The sequence below is a fragment of the Haliotis rufescens genome, unplaced genomic scaffold, assembly GCF_023055435.1.
Source record: "Haliotis rufescens isolate VD_foot unplaced genomic scaffold, xgHalRufe1.0.p SCAF_18, whole genome shotgun sequence".
NCBI classification, from domain to species: Eukaryota; Metazoa; Mollusca; class Gastropoda; order Lepetellida; family Haliotidae; genus Haliotis; species Haliotis rufescens.
The window spans coordinates 14,909,681-14,924,653 of NW_025963868.1; the positions used below are offsets into that span (position 1 = coordinate 14,909,681).

General features: G+C 48.2%; 2 protein-coding genes across 3 annotated transcripts in view; both read right to left on the reverse strand.

Annotated features, from left to right (window-relative positions):
- LOC124112986 (roundabout homolog 2-like) overlaps nucleotides 1-14,973 on the reverse strand; it is a 519,019-nt gene that overhangs the window by 305,524 nt on the left and 198,522 nt on the right. The gene's annotated exons all lie outside the window — the stretch shown is intronic.
- Nucleotides 4,301-5,501, reverse strand: LOC125381413 (N66 matrix protein-like). Its single transcript, XM_048397934.1, has 2 exons — nucleotides 5,152-5,501; nucleotides 4,301-4,892 (listed from the first exon to the last, which is right to left on the reverse strand). The coding sequence occupies exons 1-2, from the start codon at nucleotides 5,499-5,501 to the stop codon at nucleotides 4,301-4,303; spliced, it is 942 nt and encodes a 313-aa protein (XP_048253891.1).

The following is a 14,973-nucleotide window of genomic DNA, read 5'->3' on the forward strand; positions in this document are numbered from 1 at the left end:
AAATTGAAAATCCTAGAATTACGCTTGACAAATGCATTCTAGGACCAGCCATTGCACTTGTCCAAACTCCAACAAATTGCTTTGAAGCAATTGTTCCTGGAATCAACGTGAATTATGGACGTTTCAATGTATCAGGTTGAAAAAATGTCCAATTCTGGGCAAGTTGTCTCTGGATTTCCTTGTTAACTGCTTAGGGGCTTGTCCCCATTTTAAGCCAATTGATGAAACTTGGTTTGATAAATGTGTCTGACCAAAATCTCTTGTTCTCAAAGGTGTGGACGGTTAATTAACGAGCGCTTGAGTCCTTTGTTTCCGGGGCAGTTAAGAAATTATTAGACACGCTTATGTGAGCATTAGGCAACTACTCGATTAAGAAAACGTGAAATCTGTGCAAATGTCCACTGATAATCTACATCCCAACTGCCCTGGTTTCCCCAGCACTTCAGAAAGTCCCCTTCTGTTCTGTATGCGAAAGTTCTGACCATACGGTCATTCACATCAACCCACACTAAGATCAAGCCAGAATTTGCTGAAAACGTTCTTCAACAAGATTTCAGCTTCCAGAAACCACACCCTTCATCATTTGATTTATATTGTCACAAGCAAGGTTGTAGAGACCGATTTTGTTGAAGTTCATTTAAAAACTTGTGAACTTGTGTCATGACGAGTTGTGTCTTCCACATTTAAAAATAATCTCAAGAGGCTACTAAACCTTTGCATGGGTGATTAGACATGTCACCAAGAATTACTCAAAGTATTTCCACCCGATGTTAAATGGGAGTCTTGTTGAAAATCCAAATTGACCCATGGTTCCAATATTATCTTGGCAAATGAGCGAATGTTTTTAACGCCACGGACAGGACACTTACTGCAACATCACGGCAGGATGCAGACACTAAAACGTTACTCAGGCAGACCAGTGGTTGTTAGCATGAGCATCAATCCATGCCGTTCGGGAAAGCTCCGAAAGGCGACTTTGTTTGTCGTAAGAGGCGACAAACGGGATCGGGTGATCGCTGACGTGGTTGATACATGTAATTGTAACCCACTTGCGTGGGTCTATGCTCATGATGTCAATCACTGGATTGTCTGGTCCAAATTCCATCATTTACAGACCGCCGTCTTATAGCTGGAATATTGCTGAGCGTGGCGTTAAACAAAAATAAATAAATCATATCACATACATATAACGATGTGCACTATGTCTTGTCAAAATGCAAAGATAAAACAAAAGCATTTGAATTCCATCTGATTAACCTATCTAAACTACTAACTGTTTTTTTATACTTTAATCAAAACCAACTCTTTTTACTGACCTATGAGAAACCAGTCTAATTATGACATATATTAATGCTTTTTGGTTGTTGGTTTGTTGGTTGGTTGTTTTACGCCGCTCTCAGCAATATTCCAGCTATATGACGGCGGTCTGTAAATAGTCAAATTTGGACCAGACAATCCAGTGATTGACATCATGAGCATAGACCCACGTAATTGGGATACGATGACATGCATCAACCAAGTCAACGAGCCTGACCACCCGATCCCGTTAGTCGCCTCTTAATTACGACATGTCGCCTGCTTTCGGGATATATTTCGTTGATCAGTGGTATGTTTACGCGAGTGAGTGAGTGAACTAAGTTTAACGTAGCTTCGAATAATATTCCAGTTATATCACGGCGTGTCAAATTCATACAACATGAACCTATCTTTGATACTTTCGGCGGCAAGTATAAAGTCTTGAGATGTTTTGGAACGATGTAATGGTCTTGTTGTTATATCTGGTGAAGAGCAATGCTCTAAGTCGCGGTTCCTGTACAAACGACGATTTAAACTCATCCTGTAACACTCTCACGTGAGACGTATGGTTCGAGCTACCTTGAGGAACGTATCATTAAGCTGATATCGCCTTCCTATCTTAGATGGTCTTTGAGTCGTATCTTATACTCAGAAAACACAATATTCAACAAACCAACATTTTTTAAAATTAATCAATACGTTGTTTTCAACCCAAAATGTTGAAAACCATTTTTTGACAAACCTGACTTTACAAATTAAACTCTTTTTTCATATATCTGTCACTTCCTGTTCTTAACGAAACCTAATAAATACCAGAAAACAACCCCCTGTTTTATCGCCACGGCTAAACACTGACAAGTCTGTTAAAACAATTGAATTATGAGCAATTTTTATAACAAAATGTGTCCAGTCCTTGTGCCCGGAGTTGGCAGACCATTCTTTATCAACGAGCGTTCCACCCTAACACTGCCTATAAAGGATGGCGTCCATTCGTCTACTGTTTTTTTTTATCTTCGTGTGATTCGATTCGAGTTTCAACGGAAAGACCTTCAAATTGTAAAGAACCATTCAATGTTTACACAAATGTGTGGTCAGAAACTTGATTTCATTTTTGAGTAATGGTTATCATCAGTGAATGTGTTTTGTAACGCCACAAAGTGTATATTGAGAGTGAGCGTTGGCAACATATTCTGCGGCATAACTCTTACAACACACTTACGCAAACAAACTGGACTTGAGTTAGTTCGTGTTAGTTTGAAGGAGAAGGGCTGTGTATTTACAGAAACCTGGTTCTTTCACTGAACATTGATAAAAGAAGCATTACCACTGAGCATCCGAGTAATGTTAATTCAAGGACACTTATGGAATCGATGACAAAGGTGTATAATGGTCGTGGAGTTAAAGGTAGTCATCGAGTACTTATTCAAAGCGCTGCATAACCCAGAGGAAACTTACATTGTCGGGCTATATTTGGTCAGTGTTTTCTAGACATGAATCCTTACTGGTTGTCATATCACCGGGGTCCTTTGCAGAAAACTCCATTGTTGGGTATTCAGGTCACGTGGTTGTTAGGTCTTCCTGTCTTTGGGTATCCCTTGATGGCGTGCTTCAGTTTAAGGCCGACATGTTAAGCTGTGGTGATCCTATGAGCAAATGTTCCCGGTGTTGACTGGAATGAGGGTCGGGGGCCACAATGGTGGATGATTATGGTCAGTGCTAGGCCATGGCTGCTATAGTTGTATGTATGGATGTATCCAATGTAGGACAAACGAGATGCTGCAAGTGATCACGTCTTCTAACTCTGCAGGCTCTGTCGTTTGACCTTGACGTTCATTTTGGCTATCTGCACCAATTATACGTTGTTCACTAGAGATAATGAGTACCAGAAGTATAAAACAATGTTCCCCAAAAGGTTACCATCAATTGTGAGTGTCAGCGACATAGACAAAATTACGATCCGTGAGTTATATTTACATACTCAATCATCGACCTGACCGTACAGAAAAACCGAGAATATACATAGCCTGGTTGACTTAAATAGTTGGTCACATCAGAGGCCTCACGTCGTGTAATGCTGATGCATATCAGTCACGTGACCAGTCATTGGGTCATCGCGACAATCTGATACCCTTCCTTTAACAATGGGCGCCAGCACAACTGTTTTCCCCCGTGTCGAAATACAGTTTGAATTAATGAGGGTAATTGACACAGCTTAGAAAAACATTTCATAATAAAGAAACATACGATTGTCATCCGGAAAGAATTCGTTGTTGATGGTGTGACGAGTTAGATCATGGGCCCCTTGGTGTATAATAGCGTTCATGGTGTCGTGAAACACAAACCTAACATAAAAACGACATTTGTTTTCACAGATTTGTCTTGTTTATGTGTTAATGGTTTTCTAACGCGCTCCAAACATTAAAAATAACAAGCAAGACTGCATACCTACACAATGCATAGGTAGCAATGAGAAAGACAAATGCAAGGAAACAAGCGCTTCGGTCTGGTGCTCTCAGTCATGGTAGGTCTAGACGGTCTAGACGTGAACGAGACATTGTTTCTGTGCAACTGGGGTACTCATTTATTGCTAAATCGATCTACATCTTGAAACATACGTTGGCAGACGAGTCAAATGTGGCTTGAACAACTCAATTCAGACGTGTTGGGACTGTCAGTGTGTTTGAGCTTAGTATCTCCTTTACTAATTTAGTACTTAGGTCTTAGCCGTGTCTGTTTGTAACACTTGTAAAGTATGATATAGAACCCATGACGCAGTGTGCTGGAATCTATAAGGAAATGGTAACGTATTACTTCAGAAAGCAACCAAGGTAATTGTGAAAAGTAGTACACACTCTGCAGCCCTGCCCCAAGTGGGAATACATTGAAAGCCCACCCAGGATTGTCAGGCTCATCCGTAAATGATGACAGCAGGGGCTTCAGCCTGGGGAGGGGGTGTTCAAAGATGTTGATCATTGTCTTCATAACTGTTTATTCGCAACGGAAATTAAGATCCTTCCATGTTTGGTGAAATAGCAGGCTTCTCATTTCCAGACTTCCCATTGCCTGGTTTTCCATTGTCAGATTTCCCATGACCAGACTTCCCATTGCCCGGTTTTCCATTGCCAGGCTTACCAGTGCCAGGCCTCCCATTGTCAGACTTCCCATGGCCAGACCTCCCATTGCCAGGCTTACCATTGTCAGGCTTCCCATGGTCAGACCTCCCATTGCCAGGCCTCCCATTGCTAGGCTTACCATTGTCAGACCCCCCATTGCCAGGATTACCATTGTTAGACTTCCCATGGCCAGACCTCCCATTGCCAGGCTTACCATTGTCAGACTTCCCATGGTCAGACCTCCGTATGCCAGGCCTCCCATTGCTAGGCTTACCATTGTCAGACCCCCCATTGCCAGGCTTACCATTGTCAGACTTCCCATGGTCAGACCTCCCATTGCCAGGCTTACCATTGTCAGACTTCCCATGGTCAGACCTCCCATTACCTGGTTTTCCATTGTCAGATTTCCCATGACCAGACTTCCCATGGCCAGGCTTACCATTGCCAGACCTCCCATGTCCAGACTTCCCAATGCCAGACTTCCTATGACCAGACCTCCCATGTCCAGACTTCCAGTGCCAGACCTCCCATGTCCAGACTTCCCAATGCCAGACATCCTTTGACCAGACCTCCCATGTCCAGACTTCCTATGACCAGACCTCCCATGCCCAGACTTCCAGTGCCAGACTTCCTATGACCAGACCTCCCATGTCCAGACTTCCAGTGCCAGACCTCCCATGTCCAGACTTCCCAATGCCAGACTTCCCATGTCCAGACTTCCAAATGCCAGACTTCCTATGACCAGATCTCCCATGTCCAGACTTCCAGTGCCAGACCTCCCATGTCCAGACTTCCCATGGCCAGACCTCCCATTGCCAGGCTTACCATTGTCAGACTTCCCATGGTCAGACCTCCCATTACCTGGTTTTCCATTGTCAGATTTCCCATGACCAGACTTCCCATGGCCAGGCTTACCATTGCCAAACCTCCCATGACCAGACTTTCCATGGCCAGATCTCCCATTGCCAGACCTCCCATGTCCAGACTTCCCAATGCCAGACTTCCTATGACCAGACCTCCCATGTCCAGACTTCCAGTGCCAGACCTCCCATGTCCAGACTTCCCAATGCCAGACCTCCCATGTCCAGACATCCTTTGACCAGACCTCCCATGTCCAGACTTCCTATGACCAGACCTCCCATGCCCAGACTTCCAGTGCCAGACCTCCCATGTCCAGACTTCCCAATGCCAGACTTCCCATGTCCAGACTTCCAAATGCCAGACTTCCTATGACCAGACCTCCCATGTCCAGACTTCCAGTGCCAGACCTCCCATGTCCAGACTTCCCAATGCCAGACTTCCCATGTCCAGACTTCCAAATGCCAGACTTCCTATGACCAGATCTCCCATGTCCAGACTTCCAGTGCCAGACCTCCCATGTCCAGACTTCCCAATGCCAGACCTCCCATGTCCAGACTTCCCAATGCCAGACTTCCTATGACCAGACCTCCCATGTCCAGACCTCCCATGTCCAGACTTCCAGTGCCAGACCTCCCATGTCCAGACCTCCCATGTCCAGACTTCCAGTGCCAGACCTCCTAGTCCAGACTTCCAAATGCCAGGCCTCCTATTGCCAGACTTCCTATGACCAGACCTCCCATGTCCAGACTTCCTATGACCAGACCTCCCATGTCCAGACTTCCCACTGCCAGACTTTCCATTGCCAGGCCTCCTATTGCCCGACTTCCCATTACACATTGCCAGTCATTCCAATGATAGGCTTCCCAAGGCAAGGCTTTTGATGAAGAACAACCAAGTTCATGAATAGCTGCAAGATTGCTGATGCGGCGTAGCAATAATCACTCACTCACTGAATACAAAAGTAAAGGGTAAGCTACTCGTATCTGTTTGGTAACAGCATTGGCCTAACTTACCATTATTACATAAACTTTGAAGACCCTCATTGTTGAGGTCTTAACTCCATCACACTGCAACCGATGACAGCCTCAACAGATGCAAGTGAAAAGTGTAATGTCTACAAGGCTCAAAGGTGCATTCAACTCTCGTTAAAATTATCAATCGTCTCTTTTCTGAAAGCATTTACAGCCACTAAAGACTTAAAAATAAATACACATTATACACTCTCCCCATAAACCATGCAAGCCCAGACAGATATGCCCCCTTAAACTATTTTTGAGTAGTAAGCCAGTGACCAGGTCAACTTTTTCCTTTGCCGGCAAACTCTGTAATATCATTTCAAGACAGCTACAACAAAAACATTCATGCAGAAGGAAAGGACTTCAAACTGGAAAAAAATAATTATTTCTCAACAAGTAAACGAAATTTGAGACATTTGAAGCTGATAGATGTAAGTCCCGTTACAGTGTCATTACTTACAGAAACTTTTTATGTTGTATATTCAATTAGCAGAGGGTTAAAGTATTGAATAAAAGCGGCGTTTGAGTTGGATGATAGGGCACACAATATGAAGTTCAACCTTTATACTTTCTTCCATACAGACCCCTAGGGTTAACCCCTTTCCATACCCCACCTCCTCTACACAGACCCCTAGGGTTCAACCCTTCCACACCCCACCTCCTCTACACAGACTACTAGGGTTCAACCCTTCCATACTCCACCTCCTCTACACAGACTACTAGGGTTCAACCCTTCCATAGCCCACCTCCTCTACACAGACCCCTAGGGTTCAACCCTTCCACACCCCACCTCCTCTACACAGACTACTAGGGTTCAACCCTTTCCATACCCCACCTCCTCTACACAGACCACTAGGGTTCAACCCTTCCACACCCCACCTCCTCCACACAGACCACTAGGGTTCAACCCTTCCACACCCCACCTCCTCTACACAGACTACTAGGGTTCAACCCTTCCATACTCCACCTCCTCTACACAGACTACTAGGGTTCAACCCTTCCATAGCCCACCTCCTCTACACAGACCCCTAGGGTTCAACCCTTCCACACCCCACCTCCTCTACACAGACTACTAGGGTTCAACCCTTTCCATACCCCACCTCCTCTACACAGACCACTAGGGTTCAACCCTTCCACACCCCACCTCCTCCACACAGACCACTAGGGTTCAACCCTTCCACACCCCACCTCCTCTACACAGACTACTAGGGTTCAACCCTTCCATAGCCCACCTCCTCTACACAGACCCCTAGGGTTCAACCCTTCCATACCCCACCTCCACTACACAGACCCCTAGAGTTCAACCCTCCCACACCCCACCTCCACTACACAGACCATTAGGGTTCACCCCTTCCACACCCCGACTCCACTACACAGACCCCTAGGGTTCAACCCTTCCATACCTCACCTCCTCTACACAGACCCCTAGGGTTCACCCCTTCCATACCCCACCTCCTCCACACAGAGCCCTAGGGTTCACCCTGTCATACCCCACCTCCTCTACACAGACCCCTAGGGTTCAACCCTTCCATACCCCACCTCCTCTACACAGACCCCTAGGGTTCAACCCTTCCACACCCCATCTCCTCTACACGGACCCCTAGGGTTCAACCCCTTCCATACTCCACCTCCTCTACACAGACCCCTAGGGTTCAACCCTTCCATACCCCACCTCCTCTACACAGACCCTTAGGGTTCAACCCTTCCATACCCCACCTCCTCTACACAGACCCCTAGGGTTCACCCCTTCCACACCCCACCTCCACTACACGGACCCCTAGGGTTCAACCCTTCCATACCCCACCTCCTCTACACAGACCCCTAGGGTTCACCCCTTCCACACCCCACCTCCTCTACACAGACCCCTAGGGTTCACCCCTTCCATACCCCACCTCCTCTACACAGACCCCTAGGGTTCAACCCTTCCATACCCCACCTCCTCTACACAGACCCTTAGGGTTCAACCCTTCCATACCCCACCTCCTCTACACAGACCCCTAGGGTCACCCCTTCCATACTCCACCTCCTCCACACAGAGCCCTAGGGTTCACCCTGTCATACCCCACCTCCTCTACACAGACCCCTAGGGTTCACCCTGTCATACCCCACCTCCTCCACACAGACCCCTAGAGATCACCCTTTCCATACCCCACCTCCTCTACACAGACCCCTAGGGTTAACCCCTTCCACACCCCACCTCCTCTACACAGACCCCTAGGGTTCACCCCTTCCACTGCCCACCTCCTCTACACAGACCCCTAGGGTTCAACCCTTCCATACTCCACCTCCTCTACACAGACCATTAGGGTTCACCCCTTCCACACCCCACCTCCTCTACACAGACCCTTAGGGTTCACCCCTTCCACTGCCCACCTCCTCTACACAGACCCCTATGGTTCAACTCTTCCATACCCCACCTCCTCTACACAGACCCCTAGGGTTCACCCCTTCCACACCCCACCTCCTCTACACAGACCCCTAGGGTTCACCCCTTCCATACCCCACCTCCTCTACACAGACCCCTAGGGTTCACCCCTTCCACACCCCACCTCCTCTACACAGACCCCTAGGGTTCACCCCTTCCACTGCCCACCTCCTCTACACAGACCCCTAGGGTTCAACCCTTCCATACTCCACCTCCTCTACACAGACCCCTAGGGTTCACCTCTTCCACTGCCCACCTCCTCTACACAGACCCCTAGGGTTCAACCCTTCCATACTCCACCTCCTCTACACAGACCATTAGGGTTCACCCCTTCCACACCCCACCTCCACTACACAGACCCCTAGGGTTCAACCCTTCCATACCCCACCTCCTCTACACAGACCCCTATGGTTCAACCCTTCCATACCCCACCTCCACTACACAGACCCCTAGGGTTCACCCCTTCCATACCCCACCTCCTCTACACAGACCACTAGGGTTCACCCCTTCCATACCCCACCTCCACTACACAGACCCCTAGAGTTCAACCCTTCCATACCACACCTCCTCCACTACACAGACCCCTAGGGTTCAACTGTTCCATACCCCACCTCCTCTACACAGACCCCTAGAGTTCAACCCTTCCATACTCCACCTCCTCTACACAGACCCCTAGAGTTCACCCTTCCATACTCCACCTCCTCTACACAGACCCCTAGAGTTCAACCCTTCCATACTCCACCTCCTCTACACAGACCCCTAGGGTTCCCCCCTGTCATGCCCCACCTCCTCCACTACACAGACCCCTAGGGTTCAACTGTTCCATACCCCACCTCCTCTACACAGACCCCTAGAGTTCACCCCTTCCACACCCCACCTCCACTACACAGACCCCTAGAGTTCACCCCTTCCACACCCCACCTCCACTACACAGACCCCTAGCGTTCAACCGTTCCATACCTCACCTCCTCTACACAGACCCCTATGGTTCAACCCTTCCATACCCCACCTCCTCCACACAGACCCCTAGAGTTCACCCCTTCCATACCCCACCTCCTCCACACAGACCCCTAGAGTTCAACCCTTCCATACTCCACCTCCTCTACACAGACCCTTAGGGTTCACCCTGTCATACCCCACCTCCACTACACAGACCCCTAGGGTTCCCCCCTGTCATGCCCCACCTCCTCCACTACACAGACCCCTAGGGTTCACCCCTTCCATACCCCACCTCCACTACACAGACCCCTAGGGTTCCCCCCTGTCATACCCCACCTCCTCTACACAGACCCCTAGGGTTCACCCTGTCATACCCCACCTCCTCCTCTACACAGACCCCTAGGGTTCACCCTGTCATGCCCCATCTCCTCTACACAGACCCCTAGAGTTCACCCTGTCATGCCCCACCTCCTCTACACAGACCCCTAGGGTTCACCCCTTCCATACCCCACCTCCACTACACAGACCCCTAGGGTTCACCCTGTCATACCCCACCTCCTCCTCTACACAGACCCCTAGGGTTCACCCTGTCATGCCCCACCTCCTCTACACAGACCCCTAGAGTTCACCCTGTCATGCCCCACCTCCTCTACACAGACCCCTAGGGTTCACCCCTTCCATACCCCACCTCCACTACACAGACCCCTAGGGTTCACCCCTTCCATACCCCACCTCCACTACACAGACCCCTAGGGTTCCCCCCTGTCATGCCCCACCTCCTCCACTACACAGACCCCTAGGGTTCACCCCTTCCACACCCCAACTCCTCTACACAGACCCCTAGGGTTCACCCCTTCCATACCCCACCTCCACTACACAGACCCCTAGGGTTCACCCCTTCCATACCCCACCTCCTCTACACAGACCCCTAGGGTTCAACCCTTCCATACCCCACCTCCTCTACACAGACCCTTAGGGTTCAACCCTTCCATACCCCACCTCCTCTACACAGACCCCTAGGGTTCACCCCTTCCACTGCCCACCTCCTCTACACAGACCCCTAGGGTTCAACCCTTCCATACTCCACCTCCTCTACACAGACCCCTAGGGTTCACCCTGTCATACCCCACCTCCTCCTCTACACAGACCCCTAGGGTTCACCCTGTCATGCCCCACCTCCTCTACACAGACCCCTAGAGTTCACCCTGTCATGCCCCACCTCCTCTACACAGACCCCTAGGGTTCACCCCTTCCATACCCCACCTCCTCTACACAGACCCCTAGGGTTCAACCCTTCCATACTCCACCTCCTCTACACAGACCCCTAGAGTTCACCCTGTCATGCCCCACCTCCTCTACACAGACCCCTAGGGTTCACCCCTTCCATACCCCACCTCCTCTACACAGACCCCTAGGGTTCAACCCTTCCATACTCCACCTCCTCTACACAGACCCCTAGGGTTCACCCTGTCATACCCCACCTCCTCCTCTACACAGACCCCTAGGGTTCACCCTGTCATGCCCCACCTCCTCTACACAGACCCCTAGAGTTCACCCTGTCATGCCCCACCTCCTCTACACAGACCCCTAGGGTTCACCCCTTCCATACCCCACCTCCTCTACACAGACCCCTAGGGTTCAACCCTTCCATACTCCACCTCCTCTACACAGACCCCTAGGGTTCACCCTGTCATGCCCCACCTCCTCTACACAGACCCCTAGAGTTCACCCTGTCATGCCCCACCTCCTCTACACAGACCCCTAGGGTTCACCCCTTCCATACCCCACCTCCTCTACACAGACCCCTAGGGTTCAACCCTTCCATACCCCACCTCCTCTACACAGACCCCTAGGGTTCACCCCTTCCATACTCCACCTCCTCTACACAGACCCCTAGGGTTCACCCCTTCCACTGCCCACCTCCTCTACACAGACCCCTAGGGTTCAACCCTTCCATACTCCACCTCCTCTACACAGACCCCTAGGGTTCACCCTGTCATACCCCACCTCCTCCTCTACACAGACCCCTAGGGTTCACCCTGTCATGCCCCACCTCCTCTACACAGACCCCTAGAGTTCACCCTGTCATGCCCCACCTCCACTACACAGACCCCTAGGGTTCACCCTGTCATACCCCACCTCCTCCTCTACACAGACCCCTAGAGTTCACCCTGTCATGCCCCACCTCCTCTACACAGACCCCTAGGGTTCACCCCTTCCATACCCCACCTCCACTACACAGACCCCTAGGGTTCACCCCTTCCATACCCCACCTCCACTACACAGACCCCTAGGGTTCCCCCCTGTCATGCCCCACCTCCTCCACTACACAGACCCCTAGGGTTCACCCCTTCCACACCCCACCTCCTCTACACAGACCCCTAGGGTTCACCCCTTCCATACCCCACCTCCACTACACAGACCCCTAGGGTTCACCCCTTCCATACCCCACCTCCTCCACACAGACCCCTAGGGTTCCCCCCTGTCATGCCCCACCTCCTCTACACAGACCCCTAGGGTTCAACTGTTCCATACCCCACCTCCTCTACACAGACCCCTAGGGTTCAACTGTTCCATACCTCACCTCCTCTACACAGACACCTAGAGTTCACCCCTTCCACACCCCACCTCCTCCACACAGACCCCTAGAGTTCACCCTGTCATGCCCCACCTCCTCTACACAGACCCCTAGAGTTCACCCTGTCATACCCCACCTCCTCTACACAGACCCCTAGAGTTCACCCTTCCACACCCCACCTCCTCCACACAGACCCCTAGAGTTCACCCTGTCATGCCCCACCTCCTCTACACAGACCCCTAGAGTTCACCCTGTCATGCCCCACCTCCTCTACACAGACCCCTAGAGTTCACCCTGTCATACCCCACCTCCTCTACACAGACCCCTAGAGTTCACCCTGTCATACCCCACCTCCTCTACACAGACCACTTGGGTTAATCAGATTCGTCTGTACCCTATACATCGCAGCCCGACTTTTAACAAAGGAAGCAGCTATTCTAAAATATTTAAGTGCTGCTCTGCTGAACATAATAACAACCTTTCTGAGGCTGTAGCAACTCTGTCTGCCTTGTCAATGCAGAAGTAAAACAGCTCTACTAAAGCTTAACATCTTCATCTGAGTCAGACATGCATCCTTAATATCTGAAAAGCTGTGTGAACAAAATTTAAAGAATAAACTTCTTTTTTTTTCCAATGTTACAAACAGAAAAATTGAAGAACACCACACACTCAGACAACTGTCTGAATAGCTTTGATTTGAATTATTTTTCCACAGATTTCAACTTCTTCTCAAAACTGTTATATCACAAAAATCCATTAACAATTCAGTAATTGAAGAGCAGTGTTACTTGAATAACAAAATTTCATATTTTCTTAATGGTTTTTCAATGTTTCAATTCTGCCATTATAACAAGAAGCATTTTAGCTCTGTTAGAACCATAAAAGCCCAAGCATCGCCACCACTCCTACTGTCGCCGCCATGATGAGGCAGTCAAGAAACATCACCATTTCATAAGTGGGATGACATTTTCAGAACAAAGCCCATAAACTCATTGAAGACAATTATTATCCATTTACCTGTACAACATCCAGCCTGCTAATGGCTTCGATAGCAATGGTTGCAGTCTCATCGAGAGTGATACCCGATGTAGCAGTTCTAATGATCATTATTTTTAAAACAATCCCCCATCTATAAATTTACACCACTCCTGCCCGTAAATCCTTTCCTACATAGTTCTTATAGCTATGGCCCTGTGCAGTTGGTCGGGTTAATACCACGGTAGTCGTAAAAACGTTTGTCTGGTAATACCCAGTGTTGTCAAGGGAGATAACTCTAGCTGATAAGCCAATAATAGGCTGAAAGTGAAATAAAACGTTTTTTATGGGTTTGGGTCCTGGTTTAGTTTTGATGGATTATCATGAACCACGCCTGGTACTCAGCGAGCGTGTGATGTGATATGACGAGTATGACGATTTGTGGCAATAGGACATAGTTGTACATGGCATCTAAACCCCAGTCTTGTTTTTGCAAGGTTTTAATGAAAAAAAGAATATCAGGATACATCATGACGATGATAAATATAGCAGGCTATGCAGCAGTTCCGCTTCTGTAGCAAAGATTGAAGAGATTCAGGTTTACATTCCTTGTAACATTATTGAGGAATTTTGTAACACAGGGTTCAATAAAGTCATGCCATGTTACCTTCAGGAAGATCCTGAGAGTTTCATTCAACACAAAAAATATTTTTAGTTTTTTCAACTCATATTTTTTTAAATGTCAGATGCTGTTAATTTTTTTTTCATTCACACATATCATTACAAGAATTCTAAATCCAAAAAAGTATATTCTAAAAAGTTTTGATCAATTTATCTTTTAATTCTTGTTCCTTGTTGGTTTGTTGGTTGTTTTAACGCTGCACTCAGCAATATTCTAGCTATATGACGGTGGTCTGTAAATAATTGAGTCTGGACCAGACAATCCAGTGATTAATATCATGAGCATCAATCCGCTCAATTGTGATCGATGTTGTTCCTTGTAGTGGTAAAAAAATAATCATTCAAGGATACTACTGCTGATAATCATGTGCATATCTATAATGTGCCAAATCCACACCCAGAAGTATGCTTAAATCATCACATTATAACCACAGTCAACCGATCAGTGTGCACTCAATTTTCATCCTTACCTCCCGGGGGAGTATACAGCCCACGCTACCTGCGAGTCACCAAAAGTCACATTACATCTCGTCCTACCGGGTACCCACTCACTGCTGGGTGAACAGAGGCATACTTTGAACAAAGTCACTTGCCCAAGGAGACACCACATGTGCCACATGTGCTTCAGTGTTGGACAGGACTGACACATATCCCCCCCCCCCCTTGCAACTGAGGAGTCACCCTGCCTGAACGTGGTCCCCCATGCACCTACTCTCCACATCCAGTGCCACTTCCACAGACCAGCACTGCAAGTTAGGTGTCCAGGAATAGAAGAGAAACATGTTCATCCTGATGGACAAATCCTTGTAAAATCATCCACATGATGAAAAGTCCAGATTAGTTCATCCTTGTTAGGGGCAGACCATTGGATATTCTGGGCTCACCAGGGAATTTGTTAAAAAAAATAATCTGTTCAGAAATAATGTCCTCAAGTCTTACGATAAAACAACCATTGTTCAATGGAAATGGTTCTTCTGAAAAATAGTTTTGGGTTCCAATTTTTTTTTTATAATAAATTGTAGGTTTTGAAGTGCTGAATATGAGTGTGGGGGAGTGAGGTGTTGTTTTGTTGTTGTTTTTTTTCTTTCT

Bases quoted from the DNA above. Each gene is read 5' to 3' on its own strand.
- LOC125381413 (XM_048397934.1), bottom strand. From the start codon at position 5,501: ATGTCTGGACATGGGAGGTCTGGCATTGGGAAGTCTGGACATGGGAGG. The intron at 4,893-5,151 runs GTCATAGGAAGT...GTCTGGTCATAG, and splicing joins GTCTGGACATGGGAGATCTG to GAAGTCTGGCATTGGGAAGT.